We start from the raw sequence: 26,004 nt of genomic DNA, 5'->3' as shown, positions 1-26,004 counted from the left end.
ATTTTGTAAACACCTACCCACATCCATACCACAGTTTTTACTTTACCCTATCAACTGTAAAGTCTTTTGTATTGAATACAACATAAATTGCAAAATTTTCTCCTCCGTCTTTCTCTTAAAATAATGTAAATAAAGTCCATTTTTGCATAATTAGGTGCTACTTTAAAGTTGTTCTCTATAATGCCTGGGCCATATGCATGGCCACGCGCTCCTCCATCACCCTTATCTGCTTCATTCGGGGTCGAACCCACTGCCCTATCACACAAACACAGCCCACGTCGATATTATCAAGACGTATTGCTACATTTGTGTTGAATGAAAAAGTATTTTTGCACGCTCTTGTTTTGCTTTTTTTTTTTAATTATCTTTGTATGAAAATATGAAACTTGCTTAAATTTCAGTGTAAAAGTCATTACAAAAAAAAAAAACTAATTGTAGTCACCATGTCGCCATCGTGAATGTGCTGATTTCCTTTCTTACTTGCGATCATTACTTATAAATAAATATAGTTATGATTTGTCTTCATAATAATTATCCTTCATATAAATTAAAGCTCTAAAAATTCTTTCAGTAAGTCAGATTTTCTGCAACTTTATGCGCATTTTTTAAAACGATAAGTTATATATTCAGATAAATCTGAAGAGGTTATTCAATGGGAATCGGTTGTTAATAACTTGTACATATATATCAGTGAGATAAAGATATCACTCATTTCCTGATATATTATGTAATTGATTAATTACTTAGTCCTGACATTGACGCGATACGATTTTTTTTTTTCAAAATATATTCCTCCTTGATCATTTAATATTTTGCATCAACAAAAATTTAAGATAGTAAATTGTCAAGATGTCCAGATTAGGTTTCATCAATATTCTTATCGGAGCTGCGGCAAAGATAATCTGCCTAAATAAAATCAGAAAAAAAATTTGACCAATTTTAGTATCGGGTTAGTATTCGTTGACAATGACTGTTATAAACAGCACGGAGACGAGAAGACGTATAGTACAAAAAAGTATCAGAAAGAGTTGCAAGAAAGTTTGTAGTGTAAAATCTGTGAAGTCACTGTTACCTATAACGACATGGTTGCCAAAATATAACATAACTTTGCTGATCCAGGACATTATCGCGGGAATCACAGTTGGGCTGACAGCTATACCTCAAGGGATCGCTTATGCTATAGTAGCTGGACTGCCCCCTGAATATGGTCTATACGCTGGTTTAATGGGAGGAATTGTTTATTTATTTTTCGGAAGTTGTAAAGACATCACGATTGGACCAACGGCCATACTATCCGCTATGACTGCTAAATACGTCTCGGATTATTCATATGATTATGCCATACTTGTGGCTTTTCTATCCGGTTGGGTTATATTGACAATGGGTGTAATGAACCTCGGATTTTTAGTTGAGTTCATATCGATACCTGTGATAAGTGGATTTACAACAGCAGCGGCCCTTCAAATTGCATCAGCCCAGTTAATTTCATTGTTTGGTATGGAAGGCAAGTCGGGAAACTATTTTTCCGAATCAATCATAAGTTTCTTTAAAAATATAACTACAATCAACATACGAGATTCTGTTCTGGGTATTATTACTATTTTAATGTTGTTGGTTTTAAAACGAATCGGAGAAGGGTGTAGTCGAACAGACGGCGTGGTGAAACAATTGAGATGGTTTATATCGATAGGACGTAATGCTGTAGTTGTGATAATTGGAATAATCATTGCATACAGTTTAAAAGTTACTACCGGTGAAGAGCCATTAAGAATTATTGGTGAAATTGGAAGTGGCTTGCCTACAATCCAATCACCACCTTTCAGCACAGTAGTCGGAAATGAAACTCACAATTTTATTGATATGTTGCAAACAATAGGACCAGGATCAATCATATTGCCATTGGTCGCGATATTAGAACTAATAGCAATCGCCAAAGCTTTTGCAGGGGGAGCTGAAGTAAATGCAACGCAAGAAATGATAGCTCTCGGACTGTGTAATATAATAGGATCTTTTGCACTGAGTATGCCAATTACGGGATCTTTCACCAGAACCGCTTTAAACAATGCTTCAGGGGTACAAACAACAGCCGGTGGAATTTTTACAGCAATACTTATACTCCTGGCTCTTAGTTTACTAACTTCTACTTTCTACTATATACCAAAGGCTTCCCTAGCGGGTTTGATAATAACCGCTATGTTTTACATGATCGATTACAAAATATTTATAAGACTTTGGAAAACGAGTAAAAGGGAGCTATTTTATTTTATTGCAACCATTTGTGTATGTTTGGTGCTTGGCCTAGAGTACGGTATTGTAGCAGGTGTCATTATAGATGCTCTAGTATTGCTGTTTACAAGTGCAAGACCATCTCTAGAAGTAAATAATATAATCGAAACTAAAGGATACGTATGCATTATAATCCGTTTACCAGAATCTTTGCCATACTGCGCTGCGGATCATCTCAGAAGAAAAATACTTAAAATTTCATTTGGAGCTGAATGCGATACATTTATTATTATCGATGGAGTAGTTTTACGAAAAATGGATTCAACTGTTGCTTCAAATCTCATGTCATTGATAAAAGATGTGGAAAAGAGTAACGTAAAAATTTTGTTCTTAAATTTTGATAATTATTTCAAGGATATGTGCAATATGATTAATCCGAAATATAGCAATAAATTTCTCACATGTTGCAGTGATAACATAGAAGATATCGTAGAAATAACAGTTAAGACTTCAGTGTAATTAATAGTCTCGATATGTGATTATATGATGAGGGCAAGTTATATAATGAGTAAGAAATTACAGTCACAACTGTTTTACATTGCACCACATACACTTCTGTCTGATCTGTGAATTTTCAAAAGTTGTGGCCTTTGATTTTTTAAATTGAAAAAGCTTCTTAGGAAAATCTTCGAAGTCCTTAACAAAATAAAATATAAAAATAAAACTAATGACTTTGACGACGTAGAAGAAAATTTTTTTATAAAATTACACAATTCATTCCGTAGTCACCATCTTGATTGACACGAAATATTTCTGTAAAATATTCAATATAATCGATTCAAGATTGCTGGGTATGGGCTTACAGTAAATTCGTTATCCCCTCAATATTTCTATTGGCCCGTTGAACGCTTCAAAGCAGGGGTGTCATTCGGTTTCCTGAAATTTATTAACGTGATTCAGCACTTCTGAAGGTGGCAGATTTATGTTCTTATCGCATCAACTAAGTGCGTGAGGCATTGATCGTTTAGGGCGACGATTCTCTCATAAATTTTGATATCATTTTTTTTTAACTCGTATATGAGATAAAAAGTTTTGCGATAAACTTGTTTTAGTACGTAAAGTATTATTTGAAGGAATGAGAGAGACAAGGAAACTACGGAATTCTCTCTAAGAATATATGCAGAGTAGTGATTTTAATTTTCAATTTTATTTTATCTCTAACAAAGAGATAAAAAAATTTGTTTAACTTGATAATACCAAGAAATATCATGTTAACGTGTATATGAGTATACATATTTTTTATAGTTTATTTTGAAAAATAACTATTTTTTATGTGAAAATTTTAATGTGTTACAAAACCTTTAACAATTATAATATTTCTCATATTTATTGGTTTATGTCTTAAGTTGTAAAACCTAAGCTATTCTTTTAACTTTATTAATTTAGGATAATATATTTCAAGTTTTTTTTTTTATTACGGCTTATAAATATTTGAGTAATATTTAAGGATGGTAAATATATATATTACTAGCTGACCCAGCAAACGTTGTTTTGCTATATATGTTATTAACCCCCTTTAACCCCCCCCCCCCCTTGGGGTATGAAAAACAGATGTTAGCCGATTCTCAGACCTATCCGATATGCACACAAAATTTTATAAAAATCTGTCCAGCCGTTTCGGAGGAGTATGTTAATTAACATTGTGACACGAGAGTTTTATATATAAGACTAGCCGACTCGGCAAACGTTGTCTTGCCGCTAAACGCTATTTAAAAATAGGGGTGGGTGGTAGAAGGGTGAAAATTTAGTGTTGTATGTATTTTTCAACGCCAAATCATAATAAAATAAAAAATAAATAAATTAGCTAAAAATTCAAAAAAAAATTGGGGGTGGACTACTCTCAACATTTAGGGGGATGAAAAATAGATGTTGTTCGATTCTCAGACCTACCCAATATGCACACAAAATTTCATGAGAATCGGTCAAGCCGTTTCGGAGGAGTTTAACTACAAACATCGCGACACGAGGTTTTTATATATTAGATATTGTACAATAATAAATATTGTAAATATACTGAATTTGCTTTTTTCTTGCTCTAACGAACTTCTTTAAAGACTAGCTGTCCCCGCGACTTCGTTATTAACAAAAACTTATTGTTCAGTTCACAGAGTTATAAAATCAATAAATTTCTAAAATAAAAGTAGTCTAAATTACTCCTTACTGCATCAGCTATCTGCCAGTGAAAGTCCCGTCAAAATCGATCCAGCCGTTTCAGTGATTAGCCGGCACAAACAGACAGATAGACAGACGGACAGACAAAAATTGTACAAAATGTCATTTTGGTATATGTACCGTGTATACACATCCATATGCATTTAGTAAAAAGCGAATATTTTAATATCACAAATAGATACTCCAATTTTATTTATAGATTTAATACCTTCTTCTATTACATTTCGATGAGTAAATAATTGTCCATTTGTTTTATGACATAACTAATAAAAATCAGAAAAATAAACAAGGTCATTAGCACATTCAATTAAAAGGTACGAGGGTATATCCGACTTTCGATTTCATACACTTGATTCGTTTTCAACTTTATCTGCCATAGCAAGGTATGGCAATGACACGTCAAATCACGCGGAAATAATGGTTGAGCGGGCACGCCGTTGTTGTCCTCAAACCATTTTACAACGACCTTTCTCCCTTCAGCCTTTTCCTCCATATTCTTGTTACTGTGAGTGTTTCTGTTCGTTGGTAGCTATGACACGAGGAGACACCCTGGACCTTTTTTGTGTAAAATTTCAGACTGAATAGGGAACGGTTTCCAGGTGATTACCTTGAGCGTTATATACTGATTTTTCGGAGAATTCATCATGTGTAAACGATAAAACCTTTGCTACCGAACAGGTATTTAGTAAATGTCGATTTATTGCTATTATTATTTACATTTCTGATAACTTTTTGCACGATAAAATGCGTGGTTTTTCCATTGCTTTGCTGATTTATCAGCATCGATACATCCTTTCTTGAGATACAATCCATATCATACGATACCATAAAAATATAACTAAAATAATAATAAAAAAATTTTATAGGAAGAACACAATTATTACTATAAGTTAGTCTACTACAAAAAAAAACCGACTTCAATTACATCGACAAGTAATATAACGTAAGTAGACGAAAAAAATGAACAAATGCACTAGTTGTCATTACGATTTTCGTGGGTTTTCCTCGATTTCTTTGGAATTCCATCATCAGATCAATGGCTTCCTTATCACGGTACCACAGTTGGGATATCTCCTTTCAAACATAAAAAGAATTATCAAATACGGTTCATAAAAGACGAAGTTATACATGAACATACATAATATAATAAAATATATATATATATAATATGGTCGAATTGAATAACCTCCTCCTTTTTTGAAGTCGGTTAAAAATAAAATGAACGAGTTTCCTTTAAAAAGAGTTATACATTTTTAAGTTGGTTCTGATTGATAGTTGCAAATTTTGCCATCTTTTATTTTGTTATGAATGTTAAAATAGGTTTTAAAATAGCTTTGCTCTAGTGCTTTTAAGTGTAATCGAATTGATTTTAATGTAATTTAATTAAATAGTTCATTGTTACAATAGTTCTTGTTCAGAATTTCATAACTAAATATTTCCAACAAATATCAGCGACCATTAATCACTGTTTCACATTAAACGGCTACATAATAGCGGTCACATCTATAACAAATACCTGTTATCTATCAAATGTTTCCGTTCACTTCATACATTCATTTTCATTCAACGCTATTCCATGGGAATTAAAATTTAAAGTACCTCGCTCAAGCGGTAGATTTAATTTGGAACTTTGTAACTCATTTTGCAAATTTATCTCATGTAATGCTTTGAACTTTATTTCGTTTGTATTAACGTTTATATTAGAATATTTTAGTCTTATGTTACGTAGTCAATGCTTAGGGTCACTTGGCCCTTGTCAAGTGAGTTTTGCAGCAGACAGAAGTAATGAAATTGCTAGCAAATGAGCCGTGCATAGTTGTCAATAGCAACGTATCATTCATTTGTAGCGGTCATCCATGGGTTTAGGTTGTGTTTAGAAACATTTGCAACATGTAACTTTCAACTCATGCTCTTTGATGACTGCAAATCATTAGGAAATGTACATATTGTGCAATACTGGTACATGAATTGATTTATTTATTTTGCCTCGTCCCGGAATAACACGAATCTTATAGTCTACATATAGATAATACTTTATATTAGCTGATACATATACATTCAATAGTCTTTGTTCTTATTGCCAATTGTAGTTTAACTTCGTAGATTTGTATCAAATTTAAAATATGCAAATAAAATTAATCCACATGTTTTGTAATATAATCTATCAATTATAAAGTTCTTCTAATCAAGAACTTTAGGTTTGTATAATACTTAACTCAGCAGCTTACCTTTGTTATTGATAATCTATACAAATAAATAAAATTATACGCTTTGTGGCTACGGCTGTAAAGAATATAGCCACCCCTCTCTTCCCGTGGGCGTCGTAAGAGGCGACTATGGGATAACACAGTTCTACTAACACCTTGGAACTTAAAAAACCGACAGATGGCGGGATAACCATCCAACTGCTGGCTTTGAAATACTCAGGCCGAAGACAGCCAGCAGCGTCTTCAGTGCGATAAAGCCAGCCCTGCGGTCACTAACCCGCCTGCCCAGCGTGGTGATTGTGGGCAAAACACATGAGTTCACGCCTCTTTTGGCGCGAACTTGTGGAGGCCTATGTTCAGTAGTGGACTGTATAGGCTGAAATGATGATGATGATGAATGATGAAATATAGTTGGAGTGTCTGTTTGTAATATCATAATAACCGCTTATACTAATTGCATATGGATGTATACACGGTACATATACCAAAACAACATTTTTTACAATTTTTGTCTGTCTGTCTGTTTGTTCCGGCTAATCTCTCAAACGGCTGTACCATTCACTGGCAGATAGATAGTGTAATAAGGAGTAACTTAGGCCACTTTTATTTTAAAAAATTATTCATTTTATAACTCTGCGAACTGAAAAATTACTTCTTTGTTAAATTCCACGCGAACGCAGTCGCGGGCACAGCTAGTTATTAAATAAAGAACTATACTTGTGTCATCATTATTGGTGTCATTTTATTATCATCTTCGATTTAAACAAGTTTAACTTTTCGTAACATATTTGGAGACAAGAACGGTTGAAAATATCACATGAAAGCGATGCAAAAACTCTTTAAAATATTCATGGGACAATAAGTGGTGTTTTATGGAGGCGCTTTAATGGCGCTTCGAGAACATTAAACACGGTTTTACTATGAGTGCAAGTCTTGCTTTTATTTGATCGGGACCCGCGAAATTGCTTTTTCATTGCAACCAATTTCCCTACTGATGTTATGAATCTCAAACTTCTCAAAGTGTTTTATAACTAAGTGACATTGTGTTATCGATGCTAATTTAATTTATATTTTTTTTTTTGTACAATAGTAGAGCGAAAATTCATTCATCCTTTTGTTTTGGTTTATTTTGAATTAGCAATCGTAGCCTTGAAATAAATATAATTTAATTATTTTTCTTCTAATTTGAAGTTGTGTGTAGTTACGTATTTTTAGTTGTGACTTAGATCTCAGAAAGATTAATTTGCATGTCTATAAATGAAAGGTGGGGGGGACCTGGGTCTGGGCCGTTTTCTATGTTCAAACTCTATCAACATTGGCAGGCTCTATTCCTTCTCGTGTATAGGCGAAGAGCCCTATCATTAACCTAATTTAGTATTTCTTAAAATTTTATATCGAGTCTTCAAGCATTAGTTAATTTTTACATAAACTAATAATATCATTCCACTTACCAACGAAACAGTTTAAGAAAATATTTATATCTACACGAAGTTACTTCAGTCGTAAATTACTTATTATCAGAGGAGCATGAAAGTTACGCGCCAACATTAAGCGACCTGTCTGGACATAAATCGACTCGCTTTATATTAATCGATAAAAATATGAGACATAAATATAAATAAATATCTTATAACACACACACGCAGTCGTCTGTTCCTATGATGAGCAACTTAATGCTTGTGTTACAGGTAATATCCGACTGTTAGAACTATTTTTTTTAATATACATACAACTTACTTAGGTGGGAATCGAACCCGTAACCCGCGGAACAGAAAGCAGGACCACTACAAACTGCGCCAACGGGCTACATGTTTATTAAATACTAGCGTTCGCGCATGGATTCACCCGTGTGTTAGATGTTTTTTTTTTAATAATTAATAAGTGAAATATTTATTTGTTGAAGTAGGATTTAAAAGCACCCTTAAATCTTTTTTTTGTCTCTTATGTTTTTGAAGTAAAACTTCTTTACGCACGCTTGACTTGGGGAGTGAGCTGGTGAATGCGTGACGAGAGCGTTACGAAAGGTGTGATCGGGCGAGTTGAACGGAAGTTGAGAGGGAGATATGAGTTAGTGAAGATAGAAAGTTTAACTTAAGTTGAGTGGTCTAAAGCTTACTTATTTTTTTTTTTAAATTATATCTATCTTTTTTTGATTTACCACCAGTTGGAAAAATGAAATCTGCTGAGAAGAATCGCAAAGCATTGAGAACTCATTCATATGTACTGCATAGAAGCCAGAGCTACTAAACAACTCTTTAAGGATTATACTTAGTCATATAAAGAAGTAGTTCTAAAACTATTTATTATAAAAAAGCATTTCCTAAAAGACATTCATAAGATACCATTTTTAACCGACTTCCAAAAAAGGAGGAGGTTCTCAATTCGACTGTTTTTTTTTATATGTATGTTACATCAGAACTTTTGACCGGGTGGACCGATTTCGACAATTTTTTTTTAATCGAAAGGTGGTGTGTGTCAATTGGTCCCATTTAAATTTATTTGAGATCTAACAACTACTTTTCGAGTTATATCTAATAATGCGTTTTTACTTGACGCTTTTTTCGTCGACCTACGTTGTATTATACCGCATAACTTTCTACTGGATGTACCGATTTTGATAATTCTTTTTTTTGTTGGAAAGGGGATATCCCTAGTTTGGTACAATGATAAGGAAACCGGATCTGATGATGGGATCCCAGAGAAATCGAGGGAAATTCTCGAAAATCTGCAATAACTTTTTACTGGGTGTACCGATTTTGATAATTTTTAATTTAATCGAAAGCTGATGTTTATCATGTGGTCACATATAAATTTTATCGAGATCTGATAACTACTTTTTGAGTAATCTTTGATAACGCGTAGTTACTTGCCTATTTTTTCGTCGATCTACGTTGTATTACTCGTCGATGTAATTAAAGTCAGTTTTTTTTCATTTGCGAGCAAACACAATTGTTTAACGCACAAATTAACAATGATTTTAAATTCGGCAAATTAGATCACGTATTATCGATTAAAAAAAAACTATTATCGTTTATTGTAAACTAAACAGAGATTCCAGAACATTCTCTCAACCCTCCGAGATATAAAAAAGTATCATAAAATTTCCATTATAACCCAACCGGGCGCAAAGGGCCGTTTGGCGCGGTGTCAAAGGTTAAAAATGTCTACATAAATACAAAAAAAGTGTAAAAAATATCCAGTAAACAATACTGAATATTGATGGCCGTTGGATATGGAAACGTTTTCAACCCCCAAGAAAGATTATTCTAAGGAAAAGATAGAACACTGTGTACAAGTATAAAAAAAATATAACAAAGACAAAAATATCATACAATATCATCACCGTATAACATGACTTTGACACCTTTTAGAAGTATTTTCAGAAATGTATATACAAATAAAAATAAATATAATATAATATTACCGATAATTACATCCAGTTCGATTTTTTTCCTTATTTTTTTGTAAGAAAAACTATTATTAGGAGCCCTTTATCAACGCATCGAATTCGTATCTAAGTATATTTGAAAAAAATCAGTTCATTTTTTTAATTATGTCCGTAAGATCTAAAAATATTATTCATATTTTATCAGTATGTATTCGTATTTAAATATGATATGCAAAAAACACGATTAAAAAAAATGCGAGCTAAGCTCGGTCATCAAGGTACCGATATGTAGGTATATACGCGCATTCTTTTTATTTTGTGTTATTTATTGTCAGGATTGCGTAACTTGCATAAAAGTAAATTTAAAAAATGTTTTAAAAAAATGTTCATCTACTTATCTAATTTTTAATAACAATAAAATTAGCCTTAGACTGAGATAAAATAACTGAAAAATATTTTTAACAGCCTAAAAGAACCAAATAGTAATATCAAATATATATATCGTCTGAGCGAACAAAGACGCATACAGTAACTAATATTTGTAAAGAAAACTATGATATAAAATTGCAGACGATTATAACGAAAAAGGCTGTACCAGGATATCATGAATAGCGCGGACGTTGCCCGTCTACTGGAATAATGGTGATATATTATACTGATGTTTTTCGATACTGAACCCTTGTTTAACATTCCCGCCTCTGCCGGTCTAGACTAGACTTCGAGTATTAGTGAGTGAGATTACTGCTTTGGGGATCGAATGCGAATTACTCTGATTCATATTTAATGATATTTATGCATATAACGTTGTGTGGTTTCAAAATGCATTTGATTTTTCCCTCAAAATGTTGTGTCTTCTAGATCTGTTCTCGTAGTTTTATCGACCCTTGTATTGTACAAAAAAAAATCACCTATTCCTTATCCTTCTCATATATGAAAAAAAAACCTATGCCCAGCAGTGGGATGTTTTAGACTGAATGGTGATCGTGATCGAGTCATATAATAAAATAAAATTCATTTTTTGTTTATTGTCAAAAACATTGTTTTGGAAGAGTTTATATAACGGACAGTGATGAAATTCCCAAGAAAAAACAGAAAAGACTGTTTTGAAAATCACTAATGTGCTCTATTAAAACAACATTTATTTATTTTAAATTTGTGCTCGTAGCTACTGCCATTGTTCATAACAACATTTCCTCGAATCCTATATAAATTTGTCGAATGAAGCTAATTCAGTTGAAGAATTGTACGACAATGGTTTTAGTGCGAACTCCGACAATCTGGTAACAAAGTTAATTTGTAGAACGTGTCCTTTTATTTAGGTTACTATTGAAATAAATGAAGGGAAATGTTCCCGATCATTTCATCGTTATATATCGAATGGACAAATATACGAAGGCCAGGACTGGTCCTTATAAGTTAAATAAGATTTTAATTTTTAAAGAAATTAAGTTTTAGTATTCGACTTAATTTCCATGACTTTTAGAATTTCAATAACGTTTTTTATACCAATGTCGCCTGATGGTAATCGGTAACCGTAACGTATGAACGTCTTCATCACTAGGAACACCACAATCGTATTACCGACCTTATTCCTTTTGTCAATACAACTCCTGCTCGAGCTAAAACTGTTAAATATTTAATACAAATTTTAAACATAACAACTTACTTATGGAAGGAATTCTTATAAAAGAAAACTAATATACCTATATTCACAAAAATCTAAAACGAAATATTCTAAATACTCTCGTAAATAATTTTAGAATTCGCGCAAAATCTCTTAAATTCTGCATATCATATTTACTGGAGTATAAAGGTGTACATTGAACTGAAAATCAATTCTATAATGTTGGGAATAGAGATTATTTTTCCTTGGTAAATACAAGCACAGTTTCAGGGAATGTATGTAAGAATTTCCACTTGTTAGTAGACACTTCACGTCACTTCTAGACAGATATTTGAAATTTGACAGTCCCTACCACTTCGAATTTTATTCTGATACATATTTAAGATGGGATTCTTATGGATGTGCAAATATGCAATAAAACATGATGCACGATGAGTACATTTTTCGAAAAAGAAGTCGAGTAAGTTCAGTTTTGCTCGACTGAATTTTGCTAACGGGATCAGTAAATGTTATCAAAATATATTTAATGATTAAAACAGTAATAACTTAAAAATAATATGTGAAGTAAATAAACATTTAGATTTTAGTTATGTGGATGTTAATGATAATAAACTTTGAAATCATTTAGATGTCATATTTCTGATATTATTGTGAAGTAATACAGATTACGAAAAATAAACATTTATATCAATAGACTATAACAATTATATTAAAGATTATATAATAATAAAGACGCCATACATACTAAGACAGGCTCAGAGAGCATACCTTTGCCCTACAAAGTCACTTAACGCAATGCTTCATTTTAAGTACAGATACTAGCGACCCCTGTCCAACATTGAGTTGTTATTACTAGCGTAAATAATAGTTCAATGCTGTCCGAACATATTTTTACAAGATAATTAATCACCAACATATCATATGTATAAGTATTGTTCCGATCGGTTTAGTAATTTTCGCAGTATAACCGAATAAAAATTTAGGAAAAATATAGAAAACTGATATACCGTTACACCAGAGCTTAACTTAGTTTGTTAGATATTGTTGAGCTTAATTTTTAACACATTAGGTAGGGGAGCGAGGGGCTTGTTGTAACATTTTTCATGAAAACTAATATATCTTGAAATCTAATGATTATATTGCTATTAAATAAAGATGGATGGATGCTGTAACTCTTCCTCTACCCAATAAAGTAAAAATAATACCATAACTATTATTCATTATTTTATAATCAATTATTTTCTAGAAGAAGTGCGGTGTTACAACTTACCTCATGCTTGGGGCAAGTTGTAACATCTAACGGGGCAAGTAGTAACGACAAAAAAAAACGACACTAATACCTGTAATCATTTATTCTTTGTTTATTTTTAACAAAATTGACACCTTTTTAAAGTAGGTATTGTGTAATTCTTATCAAAAACCAACTCAAATAGACTTTTAAGTAATCAGCGCCTCTGTTTTATGTACTTAAACACTACTTATAATCATCATTGCACTTTTATATCACAGTAAGTAATTAAATTATTTATATGTAAGGTATGCTTCGTAATTATCTCTTTCTAATATCTATCTAACAAAGTATTGTACTTATATAAGAAACAAAATTTGGTAGGTTTCATTATAATTAAATTCAGTCTTCATCTGAGCAACAATTAATACAAATAAAAGAAATAGTGTCTCCTGTAACACATCCTACATGTGCCCACATCTTACAAATGATACACTCTACCCAATCTTCTTTATTTGAATCTGTGTAAGCTTCACCACATACCAGACAATATGTATCTATAAAGAGAGACGTGACATAATCCAAAAGTCTGACTAGCTTTCCGAATACTGCATTTTTTTTCTAAAACTTCAGCTGCCGCTAACTCGTACACTTCTTTTATACACCCTCATTCTAGAAGAAAGGAAAAAAAAGTAGGTATCTACGTCATAACAAGCCTGGAATTTTGTTACAACTAGCCCCGGGATTTTGTTACAACTAACCCCATGGTATGATTTTTAACATTTATCAAAATAACTATTTAAACAATTTAGCAACCTTAAAAACTGTTACACATTATCAAAGATAGATAAATTTGAATGTAAATAAGATATAGAAAGTCTGAAATTAGTCGATATTAATAATGCAAACCAAAAGTTTACGACAGTACAATTTCATATTACCTGGCAAAAATGATGCGCATGCACAATTCCGCTCACTGCGCCGGCTGGTGGGACACTGGCTATGGCAACATGATGCAGCGCGGTTTATAGGTTAAATCGAGTCAAAGAAATGCGTTGATAAAGTTTAAGATCCTAGTGAAAAGAGCCTGTTATCCCTGTTACAACAAGCCCCTCGCTCCCCTACTCTTACATTAATTAAGTTTGTAACGTTAAAACGTAGTTTTCACTAAATTAAACGATGATTCTACCATTACTCTATTATTTAATAAAATAGATTTCAACGAATTTTTTTTTTTACGTTCATTGGTGTGTTAATCACCATATAACAAACTTTGTGTGTATGTGGCCTTTTTTATAAAATGTCGTTTAGAAAAATTGTTTATCTTAAAGTATTTAGTAATCATTTTGACTTCCTTGTAAAATATCACATAGCAGTTGTCTTAAGGTGTATGGTACCTTTATCCAAAACTGCGTAAGATGGGCGCGTGTAAGCGTAAAAGGGCCATTGAGTGACAAGTGCGACATGAGAATGACAGTACATCTCACTCAAAGACACGCTTCGCTTACCTGGCAATATTACCGTCTAATAAATTTGTACATCTGTAATAGTATAATAATCTATAACATACCTATATTCTATATAATATAATTTCATCTTAGAAATGTCTTTGTTTAAATGAGATCGTATAATAGTTGGATTATACAATAAGTTCTTTTAACTTCCATTTTACAAATGCGTGTAATGATTTAAAAAAAAAAATATAAATACTTTTAGTATAGTGTGTAATTAAACTCATTCTTCTTGAAGTTGCATTCGTGAAATATGAACGTAAAATTACCTACACACTACTTGAACCTTATGGGTTGTATACAAACCCCTAGGCAATCACCGACAGAGGGCGTATACGGAGTCAATTTAGGTATACATCCAACGGCATCCGTCAAGCATGCAAGATAAAACCGGGCACGATTACTGGGCTCATTACGGAGGGCAGTAAACCCGCCGATCCATCAAACCGTCTCACTTTCTGACGAAAAAACACCATCGGAGCTGATTTCGTTAAAGCTTCAAACATTATCTGGAGAAAGCCTGAGCTGATGAAGATGGGGGCAATGATATCTGTAATAAATTAACTGGCGATGATAAGTCGTGTTCCTTTATTTCGTAAGTATTCCAAAATGAAAAAAAGGGATACACACATGACATCGTAATAAATATTAAATAAATAATTTATTTGTGCTTGAAATGTAAATGAGCATATTTCAATGTTGTTTGGATAAATTACTATCATATAAAATATGTAGTAGTTTATTAGATTAACGAGCCACTTAAATTTATTTTTGCCAAATATTTTAATAAATCAAATGTTAATAATCGAAGTGTACAAGCCAGAACATCTAAAATATTATTCAAAATCGAAGTCTAGACTTTTTAAAAACATTTTTTGTCAATAAATCAAGACTAATTTTGTAATGATAAAAAAACTCCATACGTATATTTTTTCATAAAATAATATAAAAGTTAGAAGATTTTGAAGTGTTTGCTATTCAATAATTTAACATATTTTTATTTCTATACAACTTTTCATGAAAAAAACTTTGAGATTCAAATATTTTTAAATATTTGTTTTAATTTAAATTATCATTAAATTATTGCATAACATTTATATATATTTTTGTATGTTGTATATTAATTAAAAATATTTCTACCCTAAGCATTATGAGATAAATCTCAAGGACAATCATAAGGTATTAAAAGGCTCATAGCTGCGGGTGATAGTGCCTTATCTAGCAGTCCGGGCCGGATCGATCAACGGGAGCTCATACTGTAATCAGTGCTTAGGATGTACGGGTAACAAAAATTTACGATTTAATACTAAAACAAAAGAAGATGAATGATAAAATTATATGCCTTATGCCTTACTGTATATTATTTACTAAATATTTGCATACCTATCTATATCAATATAACAAATTTTTAAAATGTAATTTAGGTGTACCTATAACTTAAGAATGACGGCGCCATATTAGATTATTTTCTTGGGATTCGTTATTGTTAAGACGAGGTTTATTTAAAAATCAGCTGTGCCCACGACTTTGTTCGCGTGGAATTTAACAAAAAAGCTATTTTTCAGTTTGCAAAGTTATAAAATAAATAAATTTCTAGAATAAATATCGCCTAAGCTACTCCTTATCACATCAGCTATCTGCCAGCCTAAAATCGGTCCAGCCGTTTCAGAGATTAGCCAGAACAAATTGACAGACAGACAGACAAAAATTATAAAAAAAATATTTTGGTATGTGTACCGTGTATACATATACATAATTATGAATTTAGTAAAAAGCAGTTATTTTAATATTACAAACAGACACTTCAATTTTATTTATTTGTATAGCTTATATATTATAAATGACTAATTTTAATAAGTTGTTGAAATAGTTAAACTATTCAATTATATCTTCTACAGACCCAAACTTAAGGGCTTCAGGATAGGTTGATATTAAATCAATTTAATTTAATTGGATTAATTTAAATTCTAAATCCTTTCACATGAATAATACCGTGCGTAAAAATAATAAATAAAGATAAAAGCATCACAGTTTTCACAGATATAATAGAAATAATTGATTTATTTTTGAATATAAGGTTTTTGTAGATTATTTCATCATTTATATAATAATTTTTGGTCTGTTTTTGATATAAATATAACTTAGTCATTTGTCATTAATAAAAATATTTGTAAATAAATACAGCTTCAATACTATGCAAAATATATAACAAACTATAAACATATAACCGTTAGTTTTATAAGTATTAATATAGTAAAATAAAATACACCATGCTACACAAATTTTTTTTTCTATTAATTACATTTAGAATTCTATTTCATATACTAGAGATATATTTTGACAAATATATTTGCCTCTCTTTATTTACTAGAACGTTCTCCACTAATGCTATGTTATCTAACTATCCGGGCGAGATCGATCAACTAAGGACGCGACGTAACAACGCTTAGGCAACGAGTTTCAGCTGTCAAAAAATAGGAGATAATTTCTTATTTATTTTAAATAATGCTTTTTATTAAAAAAGAGATTGGTTTTGTTTTTTTATGATTACTTTATGAGATAACTCAGTTGAGAATTACTTAATGAGATAACTCATAAAATAATTCTTAGATCTTAAACAAATTTCAGTGAGATCATGTGACAAGCACTAGCTTTTTTATTAAAAATAAGAATTATTGAAATCCGTACATCTGCTAAGAAGTAATTAGTCCCGATTGTTATCATAAATAGCTGATAGGGATCGTTACTTGTAGGAAATATATCTGCCAACCCTCATTGGAGTAGCGTGGTGGATTAAGCTCCGATCATTGTCCTACATAGGAAAATAGGCCAATGACAACAGTGGGATGTGACAGGCTGATTCGTTCGTTCGTTCGTAAATGTTCTACGTCGAAATAAAGTTCAAGAAATAATATGTATAAGTTCTAAAACCATTTAGTCTTACTTTTAATTTAAATAAGCTAATAAAAATATTGATAAAATAACTCTTATTAAGTTGACAGTAAAATCATTTATCAAAAATTCGCAATAGTTTAGTATTCATTGCACAATAGCTTCAATGCAACGAGATACATACCGTTCCAATCTAATGGAGTTCTAAGTTGCTCGGTTAGCATTAAATCAAAATAAGTTTCATTGCATTCCACTCTTAAAATACAACAATGTAATACAAGTTTCTTTTAATTTTATAGTATTTTTATCAAACTATTGCACACTAGTTCTAACAGGTGACTGATTTCTCTTTTTCTTTTTGTTTTTACTCTCTAACCCGATAGACATTGCCCTTTCTTAAGAACTGTCAAACGCGTCCAGTTAAACAATCGGTACATTTCCTGAAATTACCCCACTTAGCCCAATTTTCTTTATTTTTCGTTTCAATAAAGTCGTAGAAAACTTTTTAAAAAAAGTTCGGCTAGAATTGGTCCAACCATTCTCTAGTTTTGCGCATTGCAACATATTTGGGAATTCAGTTTTATCTATACAGAAAGCTACAGTTGTGGAGTACTTTGTTAATTCGACCACATACAAAAGAGATAGAGATTTAATTGTAGGTATTTCTTAAATAGAGACAGTCTTCTAAATTTTCACTTTAGCCTTGGTTTTAATTAAATGGTTTCTAATCATCAGTAGAAGGGGCTGAAAAGATTTGTTCCAAAAATTTTAATTCGAAGATGAATACTTTTGGAAATACTTCCGAAACTATGGTATGGTTATTTTTGTAATTATAATAGTATGTTTAAAATAACTCCATGATAAAAAACCGTTCAAATTTCTACATACTATATTTTGTTACTATTTTGTTAATTTCAAAGTACCGTATATTTCTGACAAATGTATCGAGTTGTCCACAAATGTAAGCACTACGCGGTGGTCTCACGCTTCGTGTACACTACTCATTAAAGTCAAACCTTCAATACGTATTCCCAGTACTCCAAAATGACCCTTATTGATAATAGCGTAAGGGAATTTATTCTTTATTGTCTAATATCATCAAGATAGTTCGCTTTGTCTTTCTTACTTATGTTAAATCTATTTTCGTCCACTACATTTTGTCCACAGCTGGTACGGTGTAGTTAAGTTCATTCATAAAATTGTTATATCTTTATATCCTAAGCGTTATTTAAATTTTAGTTATTTTACAGTTTATTATTATTTTGAAAACATTAATTTAGATCATGTGATACTCGTTTCGATTGTTTTTAAGCATTTATTTGTGGCTGTTTACATCAAGTAAGTAGGTGGTAGTGGAATCAAATAAGTACGTTTAGGCTCATTGACGAATTAGGATCGGTTATGGATATTTCAATATTTTAGCGGTCAGAAAAAAGTGTTATCCTTTCGATTATTTAGTGCACCGTTCTATAGTATTATGCTATCGCAAAACCGTAATAATTTACCCCTCTTAGGGATACAACAAAGAGTCCAAATAAGTTGCGCCCTCTGAGCGCCGAAAATAAGGGTGAGTGCGGGCAAGTGTTCCCGTGTCGGCAGTGTGAGGTCGGCTGCAGAGCGGAGCGGACGTGTCGGTGTGAGACGGAACAGTGCTGGTTCGATCGTGTGTGGGACGCTTATAAACAATTCCTAATTTTGATACAAACAAAGCACGGTTCTGTTCAGTGATATCGGATTTGACCTTGATATTACTGAAAAAGGTCAAAGAACTCCGCGTAGTCTGAACGACAATTTTTTTTTTTTTGATCCAAGCACGAAAAACGTTCTGTGAAGTTATTGCTTGCTGTATATTTAAAAATAAATAATAATCACGTGTTTTTTCGTCGTGAAAAAGGACAGATAAGGAGTAAAAATTATTTTGTATCAGTTTTTCAAGGTGAACTATCATTGCTTAGCCATATTATTTATATTAGTATTTTATTTTTGTTTATGTTTTTTTTTTCTTCTTCTATTTTTTTCTGTTTTAGTTGAAATAGAAATTCAGTTGGTATTAACAAGTATGACCACCCACGTACGAATCAGTCCCGCATGAATTGAAATGATAATTAGTTCATTTATAGAGTAATGAAAATCGTGCATTTGGTAGAATAATTAAATCGTGGAGAAATTGATTCATTACAGCCGTTGGGCAAATGAGATTGTAATTGAAAATCATTTATCGATCAGATCAGGTTTAAAATTCAATAAAATTTGTGATCTGATAATATTAACAAATAAAAATAAACTAATTTCGACTATTTCCGTCAAAAGAAATTTAAAATAAATTGAAAGTTTCAATTATAAACGAAGGCCATAACAGATGTTCACGTTTCCATTCAATTTCAATACATCGTTTAGTTTAAATAATATCAGATGTATGGATATTAACTAGTCTGTAATCTAATCGTTACTATTGTGTATGAGGGCTACAACCCCTTTGGTCGACGCATTTTAATCCACGGATATCGATCCATTGCACTGCTTTCTAAACAAAATTACCCCCTTAAATCTAGAGGGTTGTAATTAACAATAATCTTAAATATTAAAAAAAAAAACATTGTCACTGTTATTATTTTAGATGGACCCACGTAATTTTTAAGAACACGATTGTTAGCGATATATACAAAAATCCAGGAGTTTAGTCTATATGGTTAGAATCCTAATGGAAGTAATAAATTATAAAAAATTGTAACACTTATCTAATGACGATGAAATATTAAAAAAAAAAATTAACTCTTTCCACTACTATCGATTGTAACGTAACGAGGAAGTCAAAATGAATTCTAAACATACAACTGCAACGGTTGATGACTCACCGGTTTTACTCGACAACCCCATTGATTACGTAGATAGTAATGTTAATTAGGGTGTAATTCGTGTTTCTTCATTATTCATCAATGATTTAATCGACGATAATGAATCTCTACACGAGCAATTAAATATTAGACGTGATAGAATTATAGATCATTAGAAAACAGAATTTAGAATCGTTTGACAATAGATACATTTATGATGTAGACTGTAGATGTTAGAGAAACGTTAGTTAAGTTTCAGTTAGTAGTTTTAAATATCAAGATACTAGATAATTGAATGCAATAATTAATCTAAAAGATAAATATATATTGAAATGTTTTATAAGTGGTCCATTTGAAAGTCAGACGACGTTCATTGATACGATAGCATTGATTCATTTACTTGTTCACCCACGCGCGAGTAGGCGTCTGGTTGAATGAAAGCAAGATCGTCTGCTTTGCCCTTTTTGGGACGCTTTCGTAAACGCAAAATAAACAAAACTTATCTGAATCACAGCGAAGCATTGCACAACACTCTTATGTATACCAACAGGTTTACCACAAGTCTTTTATTCCAGTTATCTATTTTAGTTTACGTTTTATTATCATTTTTATTAATATTAGTTTTTTGTTTTGTTTTTGGCATTATAATATATTTTTGTTTAAAAACTATTTTATTAAAACATCAAATTCGTTTTCAGATTCCGTACGGACAAAGTGACATTTATAACGAGACTATTTTCTAAAACTGTGTTCAGTATTTGATAAAAACTATTTAATAAAGACTTCTGTGATAGTGAAAGGAACAGTCCAAGCAAATGTGTCCTTAATTGTGCCAAATATTCGTTGTAATGTTTCTTAGATTTGTGTAAATTTAGACTTTGTGTACGGAAATCAAGGTCCGATTCGAATAGCAGTTCTTGAAGGGACTGGCATTAATGGCTACGGATGGGCACCAACTTATCTAAATTGAACAAGACCAGAGTCTCCGGTGTCAACCATGTTAGTATCTTCCAAATTTTACTTGCTTCTATGGTATCTTAAGCATGTGATACAGTTTTAAAACATTTATATTCAACCGTTGTTTTGGTATATAAGCTTCCAAGCAATATGTGTAAAACATAACAATCCACTTACGTTTTCAAAAATCCGTCCGAAGATATAAATCCACGCTTTATTGCAGGAATTTCCTCAACGTTCATACACACGCCATTAAAAGGAGCGTTATTTGTGTCACGGAAGACCTTGTAAATCAATGTTATTTGTCGAAATATATATTTTTTGCTTAGAAGCTGCTTATACGGCGATATATTTGAAGTTGACAATGTTCGGGAACGAAATATCTTTTTTTACGTTACGTGACATAAGTATTATTGAAACATTCTCGAGTTATATTTTATGTGACTTTGACAGATTTATTTTAATTTTATTCACTTTTATCACTTATTGTGACATATCTTGAAGATTAAATAACTTACAATAATATTTTTTATTATTAAAGGAACGTAATAGGTAGCATTTTGACTATCGTAAAAATTGGGTTGACATTATTGATTTAGAAGTACGTTGTTCTGAATTGCTAACAATGAACTAGTGACCATATTTTAAAGTGCTTCACGACACTTTGTAACTTAGTAATCATTTTAATTTACTAACTTTATGAAATAAGCTGTCTATCAGAACGCAACGTAATGAACGTACACGAGCTTCGTGAGACATTAAAAAGCTTAAGTTTATTTAGTAACATGTTACGTAACTCTGTATGTAACAAAATTTTCGAGCATTAGAAGAATAACAACAGCACTTAAGAAGCGGTTGTCAAAGCAGAACACTTACACGGGAACTAATTTCATCCCTCTTAGCCATTAAGCGTCATAACTCAGTTAGTATACGCTGGCGACAATATTGTAACCACATTATTTGAGTTGCCATGTTTAGCTTTGAGTTTGGTTTCGTTAATAACCAGTAAACATTCGTATACGCTAACAGCAAAAGAACCGCAATGTTGCTGCGAAATCAGCACAAACGCCTCTTTATAGGGAGGGGGCCTCTTTATAAAGAACTTCGTCTATTAATTTGAATATATTGATAGGAAAGTTTTTGTATTTTTAATGCGACACTATATTTTGTATGTGTCTTAAAATTCAATATAGAAACTAGAATTTAATTTTTTTATATAACAAAGATCGTTGGATACGTTTACAAAATATATTAATTACACCAGCTAAGCTAAGATAACTGCTATCTTTACGTAGGGATTAGACAAATAAAATTTATTATATTATGTAATAAATAAGATATTTTTTTATAATGCAGGTCGATCTCTCTTATATATAATATAATTATTTGTTATTGAAGATTTATTCTGTGTGTGTGTGTGTGTATTAGTGCTGTGTGGTTACGATGTGAAAGAATATAACCATCCTTTGCAATACCCAGGCCGAAGACGGGCAGCAGCGTCTTCGGTGCGACAAAGCTAGCCCTGCGGTCACCAATCCGCCTGCCCAGTGTGGTGACAATGGGCATAACACATGAGTTCACACCATTTTTGGCTCGAACTTGTGGAGGCCTATGTCCAGTAGTGGACTGCAACAGGCTGATGTGATGATGATGATGATGATGATGTGATGAAGATTTATTCAAAGCAAAAATGTATACACATTTTTCAGAGTTACAATAGAGAGGTAGGGAAGTTATATATTCATTAATATTATTATTCCTAATAGTTTCTCGGAGAAATAAACGACGAAATACGATGCTCAAAAATAAGATAAAATTTCAGTAAGGAATCCTCTCTAGTTATTTCGATTAGTTGTAATGTTCAGAGCTGTATTCTGACGTAACTTTTATGTTGGCATGAAAAAAAAACTAAGGCTAATAAACATAAATTTTTTATATACGAGTAATACGTCATTTATGAACTTAAATGTAAAATTATACTTGAACTAAGTCTTAAAGAACCATAGTAACTCTTTAAAAAAATAATCAGTCATTATAAATTTAGTGCTGCATGAAATACAGCACCACACATCTTTGTCATTAAATACTCGTATTATGCTTTTGAAGTAAAGTATGAAGTTAATTGAAGCGATCGTTTGGTTTCCTGGTAAATTTAAAATTATTAGTATGATCTTATAGTGATTATATTATTACGAAAAAGTACTTACAAAACACAGTTCCACTACCACCTTGGAAATTATACAGCCGACCGATGGTGGGATAACCATCCAACTGCTGGCTTTGAAATACACAGGCCGAAAACGGAACGGACAGCGTCTTCGGTGTGACAAAGCCAGCCTTGCGGTCACCCAGCGTGGTGACTATGGGCAACACACATGAGTTCACGCCATTTGTGGCGAGAACTTGTGGATGTCTATATCCAGCAGTGGACTGCAATAGGTTGAAATGATGATGATGATGGTGATGGTGATGACTTACAAAACAATTATAATATTTGAAATAAATCAACCTCACCTGTCAGAGCTTCCGTAAACTAATAACTTATTCATCTTAAGCGAAAGCTAACACACGTGACGTAGTCACTTTTAATCAGGGATGTTATCAACACCCTGCGAAATTAATCCGTCATCAAGTTTATCTGATCATCATTCATCATAATGAGTTATCTGATGTTTATCAAATAAATCTGATACGTTTTATGCGCCATGATAGTGATACTTTTTTTATAATGCGCCAACAAATATTTTTCTTACGTTTACGGTTATCGATTTGCGATAAAGTTTAAATATGAACAAAATAACAATAATAAAAAGATTTAGATCAATTTCCATTGTTTGGTTTATAAAAAAATAAGTACCTATATAATATTACATAATAAATGTGTCGGGAACACGCATACAAAAATATTACAAAGACAAACGCCTAGCCTATAAAAACATTTGTCATTAGTGAAGATCAAACCGTAACCACTGAGGACGGAAACCAGCTCCTGTGACCACAACGCTAAACCACCATTGTAATCACACTTTATTAAATTGTTCAGTAATTCTAGTCTTTTTAAAATTGTTATACAAATTACTTTATTAAAATGTAATAAAAGAGACAACGTGATTCTATAATCGGGTCTTTTTCCCTACTAACTTTATACTAATCGGGTCTTTTTTTCCCCTACATATTTTTTTTTTTACATGTGATATACATCCACGGGCTTATAGAACCCATGTCCTTTTTTATTCTAAAAACATGCAATTTTTATTTTTTTCTATTTCAAGGTAGGCGTTACTCCCTACATATTTCATTGAAACCTCTTAGAACTTAGGATTAATTGGATTAAAAATGCTCCTTACAAGTAGATAAGTAGAAGGAAAGTATATAGCAAAGTATATTTATCAAATAATATAACAGGTAACAACACTCCGTGTTGCCACTCATGGGGGCGCTAGTAGCCATAAACGTCAATTACCAGACGTCGCGGAATCACCGCGCAGGACTCACAATCTGGTAATCAATAATTTTGCTAAGATTTAAAATTTTATCTTAACTTCCTATTAACATATCAATAAATTAACTGTATAAATTATTAGAATTTTTAAGTCCTTATACTTATGTGAAATTGTAAATAACTTAATCGAAAGTGAAATGTGTGAAATTATACAAATTAAATCAAAAAGTGGATAGATTTTTTTAAAGTGATATTACTGACAAATGGCAACATAATGTAAAAAGGTAAACTTACTCTGGCCAGTCATAATAAAGTTAAAATATAATGCATTCGTACATTGGATTTTACAGTTAATTACTAAACACCAGCTCAGATGATGTTACTCAATTTACATAAGACGTAAAAGACTTTTAAAAATCTATTTACCCTTAAAAAAAGTTTATATAAACGATGTAACATATCGCTTACTACACAAATTAAATCTCACACTAGCATGCGAGATGCATTAAAAATATTATTACTATTGCATTTAAACGTGTAATAATGCTTAAAAAATGAGTGTGTCAAATACCAAATGTGTTACAGAAAAACTGTTTACACTGACAGTTACATAAACAAGATAAAAAAGGCCGGCGCCGCGGCGGCGACCAATCAAATGTAAGGAGCCACGACTTCCGGGATGAGCGCGGGAAAATTCAATATCCGCTAGAATACGAGATATTCGATTACTTGATCACTAGCGCCGGCTTGCTCCAACCCCAGCGGACTCGATTTGAAAGATCAGATTAGTGTGCGCCAAGCCATATAAGTAAATCGCTTCGGTAATCTTGTAGTTTGATTTCTACTTTTCGACGAATTGAAATTTCCATTAAAATCTTTAACCGATTCGGTAATTATCGGTTTTTCTGATATCATTAATGCTAACTTAATATAATTACTTTTAAATAATACTTTTTTAAAAAGCTTTCCTTATATAAGAATAAAAAAAACTATACCTACGCTTCACATACATATATATATATATATATATATATATATATATATATATAAATATAATATTATCTCTATATATATCATCAATATTTAAAGAAAATAGTCTAGCAAATGGAATATATATTTTTTCCCATACAAAGGGACGTTAATATTTAATCCCGTCGAAATTGACAGCCCTACGCATATCACCGCACTAAATTGCCAATAGTAACGCGCAGCGGCAAGATCAAAGTATTCCGTGTCTAATAAAATGTCACGAACTATCATGGGTGTCACACGCAGATAACTTGTCTCAAACGCATTTAATTGCGTTAGGAGCCTCACTTTCCAAGCCAACGGCTTATTAAAATGATCAATGCGCTAATAGATAAAATGTATTTTAAATTATTATTAACGGAATAAGAATGACGTGTTAATTAGTTCCGTTAAAGAATTCAACCGTAACAAATAAGAGTACTTACAATTTTCTT

At 31.9% G+C, this 26,004-nt stretch overlaps 1 protein-coding gene across 1 annotated transcript; it reads left to right on the top strand.

Annotated features, from left to right (window-relative positions):
• Positions 1 to 966: 966 nt before the first annotated feature.
• Positions 967 to 2,836, top strand: LOC123653881 (sodium-independent sulfate anion transporter-like). Its single transcript, XM_045589859.1, has one exon. It carries the CDS (start codon positions 967 to 969, stop codon positions 2,743 to 2,745), a length of 1,779 nt encoding a protein of 592 aa, XP_045445815.1. The 3' UTR covers positions 2,746 to 2,836.
• Positions 2,837 to 26,004: the final 23,168 nt, after the last annotated feature.

The sequence above is a fragment of the Melitaea cinxia genome, chromosome 5, assembly GCF_905220565.1.
Source record: "Melitaea cinxia chromosome 5, ilMelCinx1.1, whole genome shotgun sequence".
In the NCBI taxonomy this organism is placed as follows: Eukaryota; Metazoa; Arthropoda; class Insecta; order Lepidoptera; family Nymphalidae; genus Melitaea; species Melitaea cinxia.
This window is presented reverse-complemented; position numbering and strand designations above follow the sequence as displayed.

Bases quoted from the DNA above. Each gene is read 5' to 3' on its own strand.
- LOC123653881 (XM_045589859.1), top strand. From the start codon at position 967: ATGACTGTTATAAACAGCACGGAGACGAGAAGACGTATAGTACAAAAA.